Here is a 15864-nt window from a genome sequence, read left to right as displayed (position 1 = left end):
GGGGTAGAGAGAATCCCAAGCAGGCTCTGTGCTAACAGCGGGACTTTGTCTTACTGTGAGATCCTGACACTTAACCCACTAAGCCACCCAGGTGCCCCTAGACTATCATTTAATAGCAAAGTAAATGTTTTTGCTGAACAGAGGCTATAAAAACTGAAGGTTGTTAGACGGGTTTTGGGTGGGGAGTGGGCTAAATGGGCAAGGGGCATTAAGGAGGACACTTGGGATAAGCACCTGGTGTTATATGTAAGTGATGAATCACTAAATTCTATTCTTGAAATTATTACACTATATATTAACTAGCTTGGATGTAAATTAAAAGTAATGAGATAACAAGTACACCCAGGTCTTGGAAATCTTCCATCTTCCTGTCATCCAACAGCTGGATCCTGGTTTCCTCCACTTGCCTAAATAATGCTTAGAAAATCAGTGATGTAATGAAATTTTTTTTAATATTAAGGTGTCTCAAGTGTTAGTGCAATTACTTTTTGCACAGGGTTTAGGAAATGAGGACTGGGATCCATCCATCCTTCATAGCTTCGTTCCAACTGAACCAATACTAGCTGACATAAAGCATTTATATGCTCTCTATGCAGTATCTCTTCATTCTTAGGACAATTCTGTGGGTTAGGTACTAGTTCTATTATATTTCAGGTGAGAATGTTAAGACCCAAAGAAGCTAAATAACTTGAGTCCACGTATGGTAGCCCCCAGTAAGATTCAGCATGCAAAATGGGACTGATTGCCGTCTTCCAGCCTCTTCCCACCAGCTCAAGCTAGGAGCGTACTACAGCTCCTGAGAACAGAGAAACGCCTAGTGAAGCTTGTTAAAATGCTGGTACCAGGATCCACCCCCAGGGAATCTGGAGTATTAATAAACATCCTAAGTGATAATGATATAAATGGGGAAACACTGCATTCAAGCAGATCAACCTGTTAGCCGAGCGCTGAGGCGGTGGCCGGCCCCGCGGCACTGAGAGCAGACAGACACTGCCCTCCAGCGGCCGCGCCGGCGCAGTGCAACCCCAGGCCGCGGCTGCGCAGTGCCGCCCTCTGGCGGCCCCGCTCCTTCTTCCCATCGGCCTCGGCTTGCGGGCCTTTCAAACATGGAGGAGCGGGAGCGGGGGGCGAGGTCGGCTCGCGCCGGGAGCCCGGCGCGCCCGCCCAGCCCGCGGCTGGATGTCAGCTCTGACAGCTTCGACCCGCTGCTGGCCCTGTATGCGCCCCGCCTGCCGCCCATACCCTACCCCAACGCGCCCTGCTTCAACAACCTGGCCGAGTACGAGAGCTTCCTCAGGACCGGGGTCCGGGGCGGCGGGCGCGGGCGGGCGCGGGGCGCGGCCGCAGGCTCAGGGGTCCCCGCCGCCTCTGCCGGGCCCTCGGCCAGAGCCCGCCGCCGCCTGGACGCCCCGGCCCCAGACCCCGAGCGCATCCAGCGCCTCCGTCGCCTCATGGTGGCCAAAGAGGAAGGGGACGGGGCCGCCGGGGCGCGCCGGCGGGGTCCGGGTCGGAGCAGGAAGGCGCCGCGCAACGTGCTCACGCGAATGCCCTGTGAGTCCGGCGGGCGCGGGCGGGGCGGGGCGGGGCGGGCGCGGAGGGCCAGGCCGGCCGCCCGGAAGGTGGCGGCCGAGGGGGCGTTTGCAGGGTGCTAGGGGCTTGGCGCTGGTCTGCTCGCGTTAGGCGGAGGGTCTTGGTGAAGGGTGCAGAGATCAGCGGCGACCGTGAGGGGCTCTCCTTGAATAGTGTGGGCAGTGGGGGCGTGGGGAAGGTCTTCTGGAGCACTGAAGGGTGAGGGAGAGCGACGGGGGGAGAGTGGTGAGGCCGTAGAGGTAACAGGGAGCCGTGGGAGGGTCCCCGCGGGTAACGGGTGTAGGTCCGCAGAGATAATGGGGTCCATGCAAGTGGCTGCAGAGGTGATGAGGAGCCTGCAACCGGGGTCTACGACCGCGAGAGTGATGGGCATCTGGAAGGGGGCTGGGGCCTGGAAACGGGACATCACAGGGAGGAGCTGCAAGGTGATAAGAGGTCTTAGGGACCACAGCCAGAGGGGAGGGGCCCAGCCAGTTTTAAGGAAGGGAGACTGGTGCGTGGGGCTGGGGATGATGGGATGGAGTGTGGGGAGATCTGTTTGTGCAGGTAAAACAGGGGACATAATTTCATAACCCCTGCACATTAAGTGACAGCTCCTTCTGGTGTTGTAGGAGAAAGCTGTGCCGTCTTGATATACATATGCTCGCATTACCAGATCACAAGTGCTGGAATGCAGCAGGCACAAATGCCACCAAAATACAGACAGTTTCCCAGCCCTCCTGCCAGGATGGGTGCAGGACTGTGTCTGTCAGGCTCACATTACCATATGCGCAGGTTATTTTAAGTTCTGAAGGTGTGAATGGCACAAGGGAATCTCTTGGAGCCTAATCGATCCTTAGAGATCTGTAAACAGCAAAGTTGCTAAGGTGGGAGTTAGGTCTTAGACAAATGGAATAAAAACAGCCCAGGGTAATGTCTTTTGTCATCTGGCAAGCAGTTCTGACATCTGCCAGTGAAGACAATGACCTAGTTAGCCATTCAGAGCATCTGTATCTTCATCACTAAACTGTAACATTATTAAATCACTGGCCTTGGAATGGAGGGTTGTGTTAAGCAAGTTGTGTCATTCCTAGAAATGTGTTTATAAAGAGAAACGTCCTGAAAAGCTGTGTGCTGTGAGACGTGTCACTGTCAGATCATTTACTCTGGCAGTGCCAGAGCAGTCTTCACAAGCCAGGGTGCACTCCAGCTTGCTTCCCCAACAAGAACACAAAGATAGAGTGTGCACGTTGCTAAAATAAGAGTAGTTGGGGACTTTATTTTGGCTGGACTTTTTACCACTATCAGATCTTTGAAATGCACTCCAAGTCTCAGATTGTAACATTTATTTCCATTTTGCCAGTTGTCGCTTTGCTACTGATAATGTCAAGGGAAAGACATATTTCTTTTCTTTTCTTTTTTTCTTTTTGAGAGAGAGAGAGAGACAGCATGAGCAGGGGAGGGTCAGAGAGAGAGGGAGACACAGAATCCGAAGCAGGCTCCAGGCTCCGAGCTAGCTGTCAGCACAGAGCCTGATGTGGGGCTCGAACCCACGAACCATGAGATCATGACCCGAGCCGAAGTCGGACGCTCAACCAACTGAGCCACCCGGGTGCCCCAAAAGACATATTTCTATGTGGTGAGTGGTTTTGGCTTTACCTATGGAGTACTCTGTTATATTAAGAGGACAGAGCCTGAAAACCAGCTTTGTTGACTTTCCACGATTAAATATATGCTTGGAATCAAGATCTCAGCATGTGCCATAGGCACTGAACATTTTTATCATACCACTGGAGATGGTTGGGTGTACGTGGTAGAGATGGGTAGACATCACAAAGAACTGGTGAGCTTCAGAAAGCAAGAAGAGTACAGAGTGAAGGTTAAGTTTATTCAGAAAGAGTTCCTATAAAAGGTTGACTTCAGGTCTTGAAATTAATCTAAAGAAAGGCATGCTTGAGGATGACAGTAATTATTTAAAAGTTAGCCACCTGGGTGGCTCAGTCGGTTAAGCGTCTGACTTCGGCTCAGGTCACCATCTAATGGTTCACAAGTTCAAGTCCCGTGTCGGGTTCTGTGCTGAGCGCTTGGAGCCTGGAGCTTGCTTTGGATTCTGTGTCTCCCTCTCTCTCTGCCCCTTCCCTGTTTCTACACTTACTTTCTCTCTCTGAAATAAATAAACATTAAAAAATATTTAAAGTTAGGCTATTGAAGTATAATTTTTATATAGCAAAATTCACCCTTTTAAAGTGAGTTTTGACAAATGTGTAGTCATGAATCACTATCACAGTAAGGATATAGAACAAATCCATCATCCCAAACAGTTCCCTCATGCCTTTTTTAAGTCAAGAGAGAATTTTATTGCTAATTATGGCTACAATTATTTAGTGGTTAAGTGCTATACACTTTACCAAACCTTTTAGATGCATTGTATCTTATTTGCCCTTAGATACTACTTTACAAATGCAGCCTTTGAGTATAACTGCTTGCCCAGGATCACATAGCTAGTATACAGCTGGTTTGTCCAACTCCAGGGCCTAGGTACCAGGGCCATTATGCTAATCTCAAGTGAGGGAAGACGGGAGTACATTGTCATGTTTCCTTGCTTCATTTGGTGGGTGAAGAAAGAGCACCATGTAAGTGAGGCAGACAGTATATGTCTAGAGCAGTGAGAACTGAATTTGGGTGCAGGGAAGGATTTATTGAAACATTTTGAGGACCAAAGAGTTTCCCTTTGACTTTGTTATGATAGGTAGTGGAAACCATGGTGTATATTCTTAAGTACACACTTTTAGGGCAATGTTTCTAATAGCTTAATTTCTAGTAGTAAAATGTATTTGGTAGGGGGCAGTGTATAGACCACAGACGCCAGGGTTCAACTGCTGGCTTTTTTAGTTTTGAACACTAGCTCCTTCACTTTCTAGCTGTTTTATGGTAGGCAAGTCACTTAAACTTGGGGGCCTCAGTTTCATCATCTGTAAAGGGAGGAGAGTAATAGTATCTACCTGTAGTTGTTAGATTTAAATTAGCTAATCCATTCAAAGCCTTTACAACAGTAGCACATAGGGAATTTCTCAGTGATTGTTAAATATCCCTGTGATTATTGTAGGTTGTAGTGGTGGTTATTATTGTTTGAGACTGTCTTAATTAAAAGCTCCAGGTCAGGATATATATATAACCTGCCTGTATTGAGTTTTGGCTCAGCTGTTAGTACTAGGTAAGTAACCTTGAGAAAATAATTTAAAGTAACATTTCTGAACTTAATTTTTCTCATCTAGAAAGTAGGGCAAAATAATAGTGTCTGTGTGTTAAAGTTGTGAGGATTAAATAAAATAACATATGTAAAGCTAAACTTACGTATCCCAGGGCCTGGCTCATAGGGAGTGCTCAGTAATTGGTGATAATGATGGTGACAGTGAGGATGGGAGCGAGGGGACCTAGGAGACTGTTGTAGTGAACCAACCACCCCATAAGGCTCTGGGTTGTATTGGTTGTGGGGAGAGAAAGGAAAGAGCAAGTCTTAGTTATTGAGAATCCATTGTCTGAACTTAATGTGGCCACAAGTAGGGAGAAGAATGGAGTTAAATGGTGGAGGCCTAAGAATAGTGGCAATGAAAAAGGTGATCTGGAAGAATAACTTCAAAGATAAGGCATATCTTTTTTTGTTGTTGTATTAAATTTTAGAAGCCTGGTTCATATTTGGAGTTTGTCATAGAGACTTCTGGGAAGAGATTCAGAATGTGCGTTCCGATTCAGAATTTTTGCCTTGGCAGTTTGCTCTGATAGGTGGTGCTAGTGTTGTATTTTTGATCACACAAGGAGTGAAGTGCTCCCTGGAATTATACCTTATTAATAAATCTTTGGAAGAAAAAAAATCAAGGGAAATGTACAGATATGAGAGTTGAAAGCCCTGAGTTTGTCATTTGTTTAGCTAGAATAAGAAACTGTTTTTAAGCTATGTGCTTGTCTTTTTTCTCTGTTGTGGGGGTTCAGGGGTAGAAGTCATACCTCTATTTTTTTACAAGTTAGAAAAACAATGGGCTTTCCACTGTTTGTGGAAACACATATGGGGATGGGGGGAAGCAGTGAATGTGTATAGGCAAAGAAACTAATCCAGGTTTCTAAAAAGTTGAATTACAGACACGTATTCCTGAAAGTTAACAGGTCAAACCTCGTCTTATGAATGAGGAAAGTCAGACTTGCGGAGAAGAAGTTACTCAGACATTCAAAGAATTTTAAAATATTGCTGGAGGTAGGGTAGATGATGAAGGTCAGACCAAGCTTCTCACATTCCTTTCCAGAGCCTCTGTCTCTGGCACATTGCCTTCAACTGTGCCTTCTTGCTGAATGTTCAATCTGACGTAAGCTCCTACTTCTCATTTGCTAGGTCACTTTCTTCAGAGTATTTTCTTTTATTAATTTATCACTGCTAGGGTGTATAAGCTCACCCAGAGTGAGGGATAAGGAAGTCAAGAGTAACCAGCTTAGTTGTCCCAACCGAAGGACAGGACTCTTGTTCTCTTTCATACCACTAGAAACAAAACAGAGATTTTTTTGTTGTTATTGTTTACTATTGATGGCAAGAATCAATCTCCAAAGAATTATGCCTTGCACACTTGGGAGGGAAAGACTGAGACTATATGCAAGTATGAGTGTAAGTGTGTGTGTGAACATGTGGTTTTCTTTTGGGAGGTTTTGTATAGTATAGCCATCATATTTTGAAGGCTAAGTTAACATGAGGTAATAAAAATAAAATTCATCCCTGTTCCCAGGCTCTGAAAAAAAGAATCCATCATTGTAAAAGCTGCAATTTATAGTCCCAGCATTCTTCCCGTGAATCGTCAGTCTCTCGTTACGTGGTGCTTATCCGCAGTGTCCTAGGAGCCTGCTGCCCAGCAGGTGCCTTTCTAGCAACAAGGCTTGGAATCCAACCAGGTCTCTTCCATCTAGTGTAAAGATCATGTCCATTGGAACACCAGTGGCCCCAGAGAGCTTGGGCTTGGAATATGTCAGATGGGAGGCCAAAAGTCCGTTCTTTCTTTAGAGGACTGCACATGCCTAAGGGCAGATGTGTTACATGGTTTGTTTCCTTTAAACATATGAACAAGGCTTTTGGCTTTTTGAAGAGTCAAGCTGGATATGTGGTTAATCAGAATTATCTTTTAAAAAGTTGTATTAACCAGGCACAGAACTGAGAAGAATTTCATTGCTGATATGTACATTTCATGTGGGATTTTTTTTCCTCCAAAAAACTTTTTAAAATAATGGTGCATCTCAGAATCAACGACATCACAGAACATAGAATATACAATTGGTGAAATATTTGGGTGACAGCCGTATGTGTGTCTTTCCCCACGCTGGTGCAGTGTCATCTTACTTCAGTGTGTTGCCTGTACTAGCCGCACTGCCCAGTGGGTCTTCTTGTTTCCCCAGTGAGGTTGCCACTGCACCATGTGGCCCGGTGTTGCTGGGGATGGTTGGGGGTCTTGGTTGTTAATTCTGGGAATGAAAGCAGACATTTACGGTATGCTGTCTGTTCTTGTCTTGTTTCAGTGCACGAAGGCAGCCCTCTGGGTGAGCTCCATCGTTGTATCCGGGAGGGGGTGAAGGTGAACGTTCACATCCGCACTTTCAAGGGTCTTCGGGGCGTCTGTACAGGCTTTCTCGTCGCATTTGACAAGTTCTGGAATATGGTAATTAAATCTTTTATATGTCTAGGGGCACCTGGGTGGCTCAGCCCGACTTCGGCACAGGTCATGATCTCACTGTTCGTGGGTTCAAGCCCCACGTCGGGCTCTGTGCTAACAGCTCAGAGCCTGGAGCCTGTTTTGTACTCTGTATCTCCCTCTCTCTCTGACCCTCCCCTGCTCACGCTGTCTCTCTCACTCTCTCAGAAATATATAAAAAAATGTAAAAAGAAAAAAAAATCTTTTATATGTCTAAATGACCTGAGTAATTTCATTTAGGAAAACCTATAGATTAACTTCCTAAAAGAACTAGAATTTTTGCGTTCTCTTGACCAACAACAGAAAAGTTCTTTTTATTGCCTCCTTTTCTTTAAAGCATTGGCTTTCAGCCAGGGCAATTAAAACAATTTTTTTAATGGTTATTTATTTTTGAGAGATAGTATGAGTAGGGGAGGGGCAGAGAGAGGGCGACAGAGGATCTGAAGTGGGCTCTGTGCTGACAGCAGTGTCTGGGGACATTTTTTTAATTGTCACAACTGTGGCATGGAGTATTAGTGGTATCTAATGGGTAGCAGCCAGAGGTGCTACAGCACATCCTACAATACACAAAAGAGCCCCCCAGCAACAGAGAATTATCTGATCCAAAATGTCATTAGTGCTATGGTTAAGAAATCCAGCCTTAAGAAATAATTATTTATTTTATCTGTTTAGTAATTCTATATCAATTTTCTACTAACATTCTTTCATTCATTTAAAAATATTTATTGATTTCCCACTTTGGCTGGTACTTTACCCCAGTGCTAGGTACAGAAATTTCAGAAAGGAACTTACCCTTGGTAGCGTTTGGGAAGATAGATAATGATAGAGGGGAAGCAGACATACTAATAAGCAAGGCACTTCGCATGGTATTTCCTTATGAAGGAGTACATGCGCCCCGACACTCCTAGAGGCTTACTGTCTGTTTACTAGACATTTGTAGGAGTGAAGAGATAGATTATGGCACAATTATAATATGACGCAATTAAAATAGGAACCATCAGGCTTTCTGGTGTTTCTTTTTCATGTGGTCTTCTGTCTCTAACTTTTCTTTTTCCTGCGTTTTATACTCCTCCATGCAGTCTCCTGGATGAGTGTAATAGTTGCTATTTATTAAGCACTTCCTATTTGCTCAATAGTATACTAAGGGTTTATAATATAGTATCTCAATGAACAAGGTCTGTTCCTGTTCCATTTTACAAATGAAGAAATTGAGGCTAGAGGTATTGAATGATTGGCCCAGATGACACTGTTAGTAAGTGGAAGTACTAGTACTTTATCTCAGGTCTTTCTGACTCCTAAGACCATCTTTTCAACCACTGTGGAATCAGAAGACCTGGATTTGAATCCTAGCTTTATCAATTGGTAGCTCTGTGACTCTAGGCAAGATGGTTTCTCTGAGGCCCACTTTTCTTATCTCTAAAATGTAGGAAAAATTACTATTATAATTTTACCTTCGAAGAAAAAGTTTTTAAGAGAACATCTTTCATGACAGGCATGATAATAATACTGTCAGCTTATATTTGTAGGGTGAGTCACACTTTTCGAACTGATTTCTCATACCTGAGCTCATTTGACCCTAAATAGCTGTCCTCTGAGGCCTATCACTCAGAAACAAGAATTCCCCAGCAGTTCTGTATGGAACCCTGGTTAATACCTGTTCATTGCTGTTGTAAGACCTAAATCTGAGGAAAGGAAAGAAGCAATAGAATAGTGTTTCTCAAAGTGTGATCTAAGGGCATCCGACATCAGAATCATGGGATTTCTGGTTAAAACAGAAAGTTCCTTGGCTTCATCCCAGACCTGCTGAATCAGAATATCTAGGAAGGGGCCTTGGATTTATATTTTAATAAGCTTCCTAGATATATGTGTGCACTGAAATTTAAGAACCCCTACCATGCATTAGTAAAGGCCCCTTACCAGAGAAGAAACCTATCTTATATGGTGGTAGCAGCTTGGAAATCTTACTCAGAAGGCTCCAGGTATTACCATTTTTTTTTTTTCTGCCCAAGAGCTCAGTCACTTGTTATGTTTATTTCTGGTAAATTAGATGTTTAATCTGCTTTTTAAAATGTTTTCCTAGAAGCTGTAAAAATAATATTTTTAATCCTGCCTTATCTTTTTCCCCTTTGGGCTGTTTCTCTAGGCACTTACCGATGTGGATGAGACCTACCGAAAACCTGTTCTAGGCAAAGCGTATGAACGGGATTCTTCATTGACTCTCACTAGGGTAGGCAGTTTACTCTGACTTCTGAGTGCCCAGGAGGCTTTCCATCTTACACATTGAGATCACTGAGCCCGGTGACCAGGTTTTCCTGGGGGGACACTGCTCAGTTGCTTTCCATACTATATGCCTGGACCAGGGTCTTCATTAGTCTCTTCTCACACATGCAGCTCATCACAAATAAGTCCGTGCTTCTGGCCTGCACCTTATTTGAGTCACAAGTTGCCTCTTATAAGAGTTATAAGACTTATAATAGACTTATAAAAGAATTATAATAAGTCTTTCCATTTTATATCACAGGAAAAAGCAGGCACATTTTCTCTAGACATATTTATTCATTTATCTGAATTATGGGTAAACACAGAAAACTCATTGCTTTTTAAAAACTGCAAAGCAGAGTCCATAAAACCTAATTAAGGAATATGGTGCTTTTTCTATTAATTATTAAAAGAAGGATGTTGAAGGCTACAGAGAAGGCTGATATTTATCATTACTTTCCTTCTAGCTATTTGATCGCCTAAAACTTCAAGATTCCTCCAAAAAGGAAGCAGATTCTCGGTCTGCAGTTGAAGACTCCACTCTGTCCAGATACTCCCAGACATCTACTTGGAAGGTGGCTTCGGTGTGGGGAAGAGGAGACACTGACCGGGGCTCACGCAGGCGTTCCCGCTCCGTCCCTTCTTCCCTGCAGGCATCTGCAAGGGAGGAGTCCAGGTCAGAGATGTCAGGGAGGACTACACGGACAGAAGGGTCAAGTGCAGGAGGTACCTTTTCCAGGGCTACTACCCTTTCCAGGGGTCAGCCCCGTAAGAAAAAGCGAAAGCCCAAAGTGGATTACCAGCAGGTATTCACTCGACACATAAATCAGATTTTCATTCGAGGTGAGAATGTCCTGCTGGTTCATCTTGCACAGTGACCAGCTCGGCCTCTCTTGAGCTTTGGTTTTTAGAAATAAAATGCATGAACCGCTGCTATGCTATATCCTAGTATCCCAGTGTAACTGAGTTGGAATGATTCCCTCTGGTCCTGCATGTGCAGAGCATAGAGCCAGGCTCGGGCCCTCTGGAAGATGAGCTCCTTCAAGGGGACACAGGCCTTAGGAAGGTGGGTGTTTGCATTAATATCAAGGCAAAAGCTCTACAGAGGAAATATGCATCCAATTTGGTGTCATGGTTGACTTTAGACACTCAAACCAAATATCAGATCTTCCATTTGAATTAGGAGTTACAGTATGAATTAAATTCACTGCATATACACTGTAAGGATGGGAAGGAAAAAACCCCTCAAAAAACTCTCATTTCTAAAAGCTAGTGCTCTGAATACTCATGAATTTAATTCTAAGAGTAGCAATATAAATTGCACCCACAACTTGTAACTGACCTTTGAATTTTGCTCTACACCATTCTCTCTCTTTATCAATAAAAGTAATTTATTACCTTTAAATATCTGTAAAACTAAGAAAGCCACTAACTAATGTAAGAGTAAAATTTGGATAGCTGATATGCTTAGAGCAGTCAACAGTGAATACTCTGTTGCTCTCTTTCTCCGTATTGTGTAAAGGGATACAGGACTTCATCAGTCTTCTCCACTTACCAGAGGTAGCTTCTGAGAATGGCATGCCACATGGGACTATACGATGCTCGTGAGGTGGCTTCTTGTCCTTTTCTCTCACTTGTGTGGCATGGTGTAGTGCATGTACCCAGTGTATTGCCCTTCTGTATGTAGTATGAACTGTGCTGTGGGCTTTATGGCAGGAGATTGTGACCTACGTATCTCGCTTCAGAGAGTTCTGCATGAACTCATTAATATGTATGCATCACATGGTTGAGAGTTCCCTTTCTGGGGAGGGCTGGCCTGTGTAGACTAACTTTCAGAATGGTTTTTTCATGAAAGAGGAGTGGTAGTTTATTCCCTCATGGCATGCCAAAGAGGTTCTTACAAAGTACAATGGGTGGCATCTATAAAGAACACTTTACCCACAACCTGGCTTGAGTAATGGGAACACTGTAGTACGCTCTAATACTTCTACTTGAATCATACTATATGCTTTTTCAAGCACCAGTACAAAACAGGCTACATCTTGATGCAGACTGTTAGGCAATATTGATTTTTTGTTTTGTTAGTTTATATTTGGTTTTATTTTATATAACTTATGTTCAAAGTGAGAATAAGAAGTAGCTAACTAGTTAAAATGCTTGAAAAAAAAATTCCCTACTGTATTTTCTGTGTAACTTAGATAAGCCTTCTGAGAAGCAGGGTGAATAATGTTTAGGGAGTTAGGACACACCTGGTCCTTCCGCTAGCTGGGCCACTGACTTGTCATGCAATGAAAGGAGAGCAGACGTAACCCCTCTGTGCCTCAGTTTTTCCCATCAGACACCTACCTCACCAGGGCACTGAGACAGAATTTTAGGAAGGCATTTTAAAGTCTCTAAACATGTTTAAGTGCCATGAGTAATTTTTACTAACTATATTTCATAGCTCGATAAGAGTTCTATGTCTTATGAGCAAGGTAGGTGCTACATAAGAAAGTCATCTCTACAGGTGTCATAATTTTGAACTTGTCATCAGAAGGCAGTGATATCTTCAGGAACTATTTTCGATATTCCATTCCTTTCTCCTAAAGGACAAGGGAAGTTCGAAGAATATCCTCAGTAAAAGAAGAGTAACATTTCTTTGCTGCTTTCCCCCACAAATGCTAGCCCCAACCTTTTTCTGATCATCATCAGAAAGAATTTTCCTGAACTTTTCAAGAGGTTTATATGATATTACCAAAGGGAGAATGCACATCTAAAAATGACACATCACCAAAGGGGAATTTGTGGAACATGTTTTGTTTCATTTCGTTTACTTGTTTTTATTGTAAGATGCATATTAAATATACTCTTTAGAGCCAGATCAGATGCAGTAAACATTTAGAGATGTTCTGTGTTACAGAGTCAAACAATTATCTTTGGAATCTGCTAATCTAAATTGTCTTCTTAATAGTATGTCTATTAATAGAACCTCAGTTCCCCAATTAATAGTTATCTTGTTTAATCATCAGGCACCCCTGCCTCTGCATCTTTACCTGTCTCTCCTGTTAGATGTCCTCACCTGTCTGCCCTACTGCTAGAAGATGCTTAGATTCCAGGTTTTCCCAGTAAAGTAAAAGTTTGGTATCAAAAGGAATATATGACTTTCCATTCATTCTAGTGCCTGACTAAATCTAATGTGATTTATTTTAAACACATGCTGAGTTTTCACGTTTGTATATAATTTTCACATATCAAGATAAGGATTGGTTTACTGCTTCTCTGTCCAACGTAATAATTCTGGCTCTGAAAATAATTTTAAACCCATGTGAGCAATTTATGCGCCCATTTGCCCCCATTTATTGGTTCAGTTTTGGACAGTGATTCTAGGATAAGTACTATTTAGTAAATGTGCTGTATTGTACAAAGCATGCCAATTATTTTATAGGGAAGTCATTTTTTAAATTATTGCCTTTTCTTTATTATTGTAGAAATATTTCAAAAGGAAGAAAAAAGTTGGTCCTAAGAATGTATGTGCTGCTCAAACTATGTCATCATCTAGGGCATTATAATCAGTTACTATGAAAATAACTGAAGTCTTCCTCAGAGGAAAGAGTGAAAAAGAGAAAGTAACAGCCAGAATGGTAGAGTTCTGGAGGCCCCCACAAGCTTACCTGAGGGGTCCCTGTGTTGCTGAAATGCAGCAAAACTGGTTTCTAGCATTCTCCAGGGGTTTAGGCTTAGGACAGTTGGTAGGGGTAGTATTTTTAAACATCCAACTTGGGTTCTTCAAAGTGATCTCTAGATGTGGAAATTCGTTTCAAAGACAGTTAATGGGACACACCTGTGCACTTGTTGAGCTCTTCGACAGAACACCGGACTTGTTAGATGATAACAAGGCATCGAGCAATGGAACATGGGGTTTCACACCCAAAATGATTTCATGTGCCGTTCTTTGTATGTAGAGGCGATTCTGTGGTTCTACCACTAGGAGAATGTGCACATTAGGTTGTTGGTGCTAATACTTGGGAAGTGTTTATGTTTCCTTTCAGATGGTGTGATGTGTGATGTGTGATGGCTAGCCAGTGTTAGCAGTGTCTAAGACAGATGGCTTTAGACCACGTGGTACCTTGCTGTCTGTGCATGGTGCATATACTGTCAGAGCCTAGAAACTATTAGCATTAAAGTCTAGGCGCATCAGAATCCTTGCTCTGAGTTGTTAGTGGATCAGGAGAGGCTTGGCTTATCCTTGTGGTAAAAAGTCCAGGAGTACATTTAGAGGTTGTGAAGACGTGAACTATGGAATGTCTTTACTCCTCAGAAGCCTTACAGAAATCTAGATATGCCACTTTACCCCTTGAGAAAAAAATAGAAACCCAACTTGATGCAGAGGGATTTTTTGGATTTCTTTTTGCACTAATCCTCATAGCTGCTGACATGGGCAGAATAAGGAATTAGAATTGATTCTGTAAATTGTCTCTCATTTTTGCCTTTAGGAATAATCAAAATTATTCAAAGACAACTGTCTGTCACTGGTGCTGCCCCAAAGCTTTCCCATCTTTTGTTTTTTTTATGAATGAAATGGTTGCTGTGGGAAGGCCAGAGTTTATGTAAGTGTATCATGGCATAAATATAATGGTTTAGCAACTGTTTTAATTTTTCTTTTCCTGTGCCAGATTTAGAATATAGTCAACCCTTTCCAGTAGCTTCTGTTCATCAGCCTATGTTTTCCTGGGCAGTAACTCCCAGAATGCTTTTCTTAGTGATTATAAAGCAAGAAAATCTTATCTGGGCCTATGTTGCAAAGGTGGGTGGTCTGTCAGTCATTACTTTCTGGCATATCGAGTTGATGGGTTTTAGATAAGCCTTTGGGGTTCCTGTCACAGTTTCCTGGACTCTGAGGAAGGGTTGTGCCTTTTTTTTCACTTTCAGTGTTTTGAGTATTTTTCAAATGTTTTTAAGTTCTCTTGTGCCCCTCTAATAAAAATGAAAGATACCTGTCAAGGAATGGCTTTGCATGGTTCAGAGATCTAGGGAAAAAGAAATAAGTACACCTGAGACCTTCAGTTGGTCTTTTATTTATTTAGAATAAAAAGTAGTTTGATAAGCTACCAGAGTTAGTGTTGCTTTAAAAACACTCTCTGAAAAGATGGCAACTGTCCCTCAGGAAAGCTATAAAAGCTATTCCCAATACATCGCAATTGCTTTTGATTTTAGTTCTTTGGAGCAAATGTCTGATGCTATGTCTGATGTTATGTTTTTAGAGCTGTGGGGGGAAAATGTCTCAACAGTTTTAGGGGGTATTATTTAAGTGATTATCTGGCTGAATTATGGGTGAGCTAGGTTCTAGGGCAGCTGTCCAGTTCTTTTTCTGTCATCCTGACAGTAACACAGATAGCAAGCCATGTCTTCAAAAGTGATCTGCTCATTTCATACTGACATCTAAAGACATTAGCCTTCTGGTTGGCAACCCTGGGGATACCCCTCTACACCGTGACTTATTAATGCATTTTTTTAGACAAGGCTAAACCTGGTGACCCTCTGTATTTATAGTTTCACTATTCATATATCAGCTGCTAAAAGAAAAACCATAACTTATCATCTTGTCTTGAAATTACTCCTAATTGTGAAGTTCACCTGAATTCTTCATGTTTATGGAGGATTGCTGCTAGTAACGTCAGTTTGCAGTGTTCTGCTGTAGGTATGTGTCATACAGGAGTCTGGAAACTGTAATAAATATGATTGTGTTAATGTACTGACTGCTTTGTCTCTGCTGATTTTGAGGGGCGGTGTAGGGGAGGAGGCAGGGGAGTCTATTTCCAGGTGAAGACATTGACCTAGAAAGTAATGAAAGCATCTCAAGCCTTCTGTTATCTCATTGTTGTAACCTTGTGCCTTTTCTTCACCGAAGCACACACATCTACATCGACTATCCTTGACGTGGCTTTGTTCTTCCATGCTTAGTAGCAGGTCATGCTTAGAAAAGGAACTTGGCCCACATTGTGTATGGTCTCTTCTAATCCCAAACAATGGTTATTGTCCTGTGAATTTATCTTACCTAATAGCTCACTGGAATTAACCCCTCTTCAGGATCTGCTTACTTACTCTTCTCCCTTTGAGAGTTTTATCACATTTGACTAATTGATCCTCACATGGTTCCAGAAATATTTGAATTTGCCACCAGCTTCCCTCTGTGCATGTACAGGAAGTTGAACTGCCCAAAGATTTGCCACATTGATTACTTGAGCTCTGGTTACTTCCAGCACTGAGTCACCTGGGTAAGGGAGAGAAACAAAAAGTCAACACTGATGCTTACAGAGGGAAACCTCAAGTTAAC

At 42.7% G+C, this 15864-nt stretch overlaps 1 protein-coding gene across 1 annotated transcript; it reads left to right on the top strand.

The window, feature by feature from the left end:
- The first annotated feature begins 1105 nt into the window (after nt 1-1105).
- Nucleotides 1106-15282, top strand: LSM11 (LSM11, U7 small nuclear RNA associated). The gene is made up of 4 exons (XM_039249478.1): nt 1106-1551; nt 7120-7259; nt 9436-9519; nt 10019-15282. Exons 1-4 carry the CDS (start codon nt 1107-1109, stop codon nt 10427-10429), a joined length of 1080 nt encoding a protein of 359 aa, XP_039105409.1. The 5' UTR covers nt 1106; the 3' UTR covers nt 10430-15282.
- The last annotated feature ends 582 nt before the right edge of the window (nt 15283-15864 follow it).

This window comes from Hyaena hyaena, unplaced genomic scaffold, assembly GCF_003009895.1.
Source record: "Hyaena hyaena isolate Hyena2069 unplaced genomic scaffold, ASM300989v1 scaffold_336, whole genome shotgun sequence".
Classification (NCBI taxonomy): Eukaryota; Metazoa; Chordata; class Mammalia; order Carnivora; family Hyaenidae; genus Hyaena; species Hyaena hyaena.
The sequence above is the reverse complement of the archived record's forward strand: the minus strand, read 5'-3'. Positions and strand labels throughout refer to the sequence as shown.

Coding starts and splice junctions, on each gene's coding strand:
- LSM11 (XM_039249478.1), top strand. CDS start 1,107: ATGGAGGAGCGGGAGCGGGGGGCGAGGTCGGCTCGCGCCGGGAGCCCG. Junction 7,260..9,435: donor TTGACAAGTTCTGGAATATG/GTAATTAAATCT, acceptor CTGTTTCTCTAG/GCACTTACCGATGTGGATGA. Junction 9,520..10,018: donor CTTCATTGACTCTCACTAGG/GTAGGCAGTTTA, acceptor CTTTCCTTCTAG/CTATTTGATCGCCTAAAACT.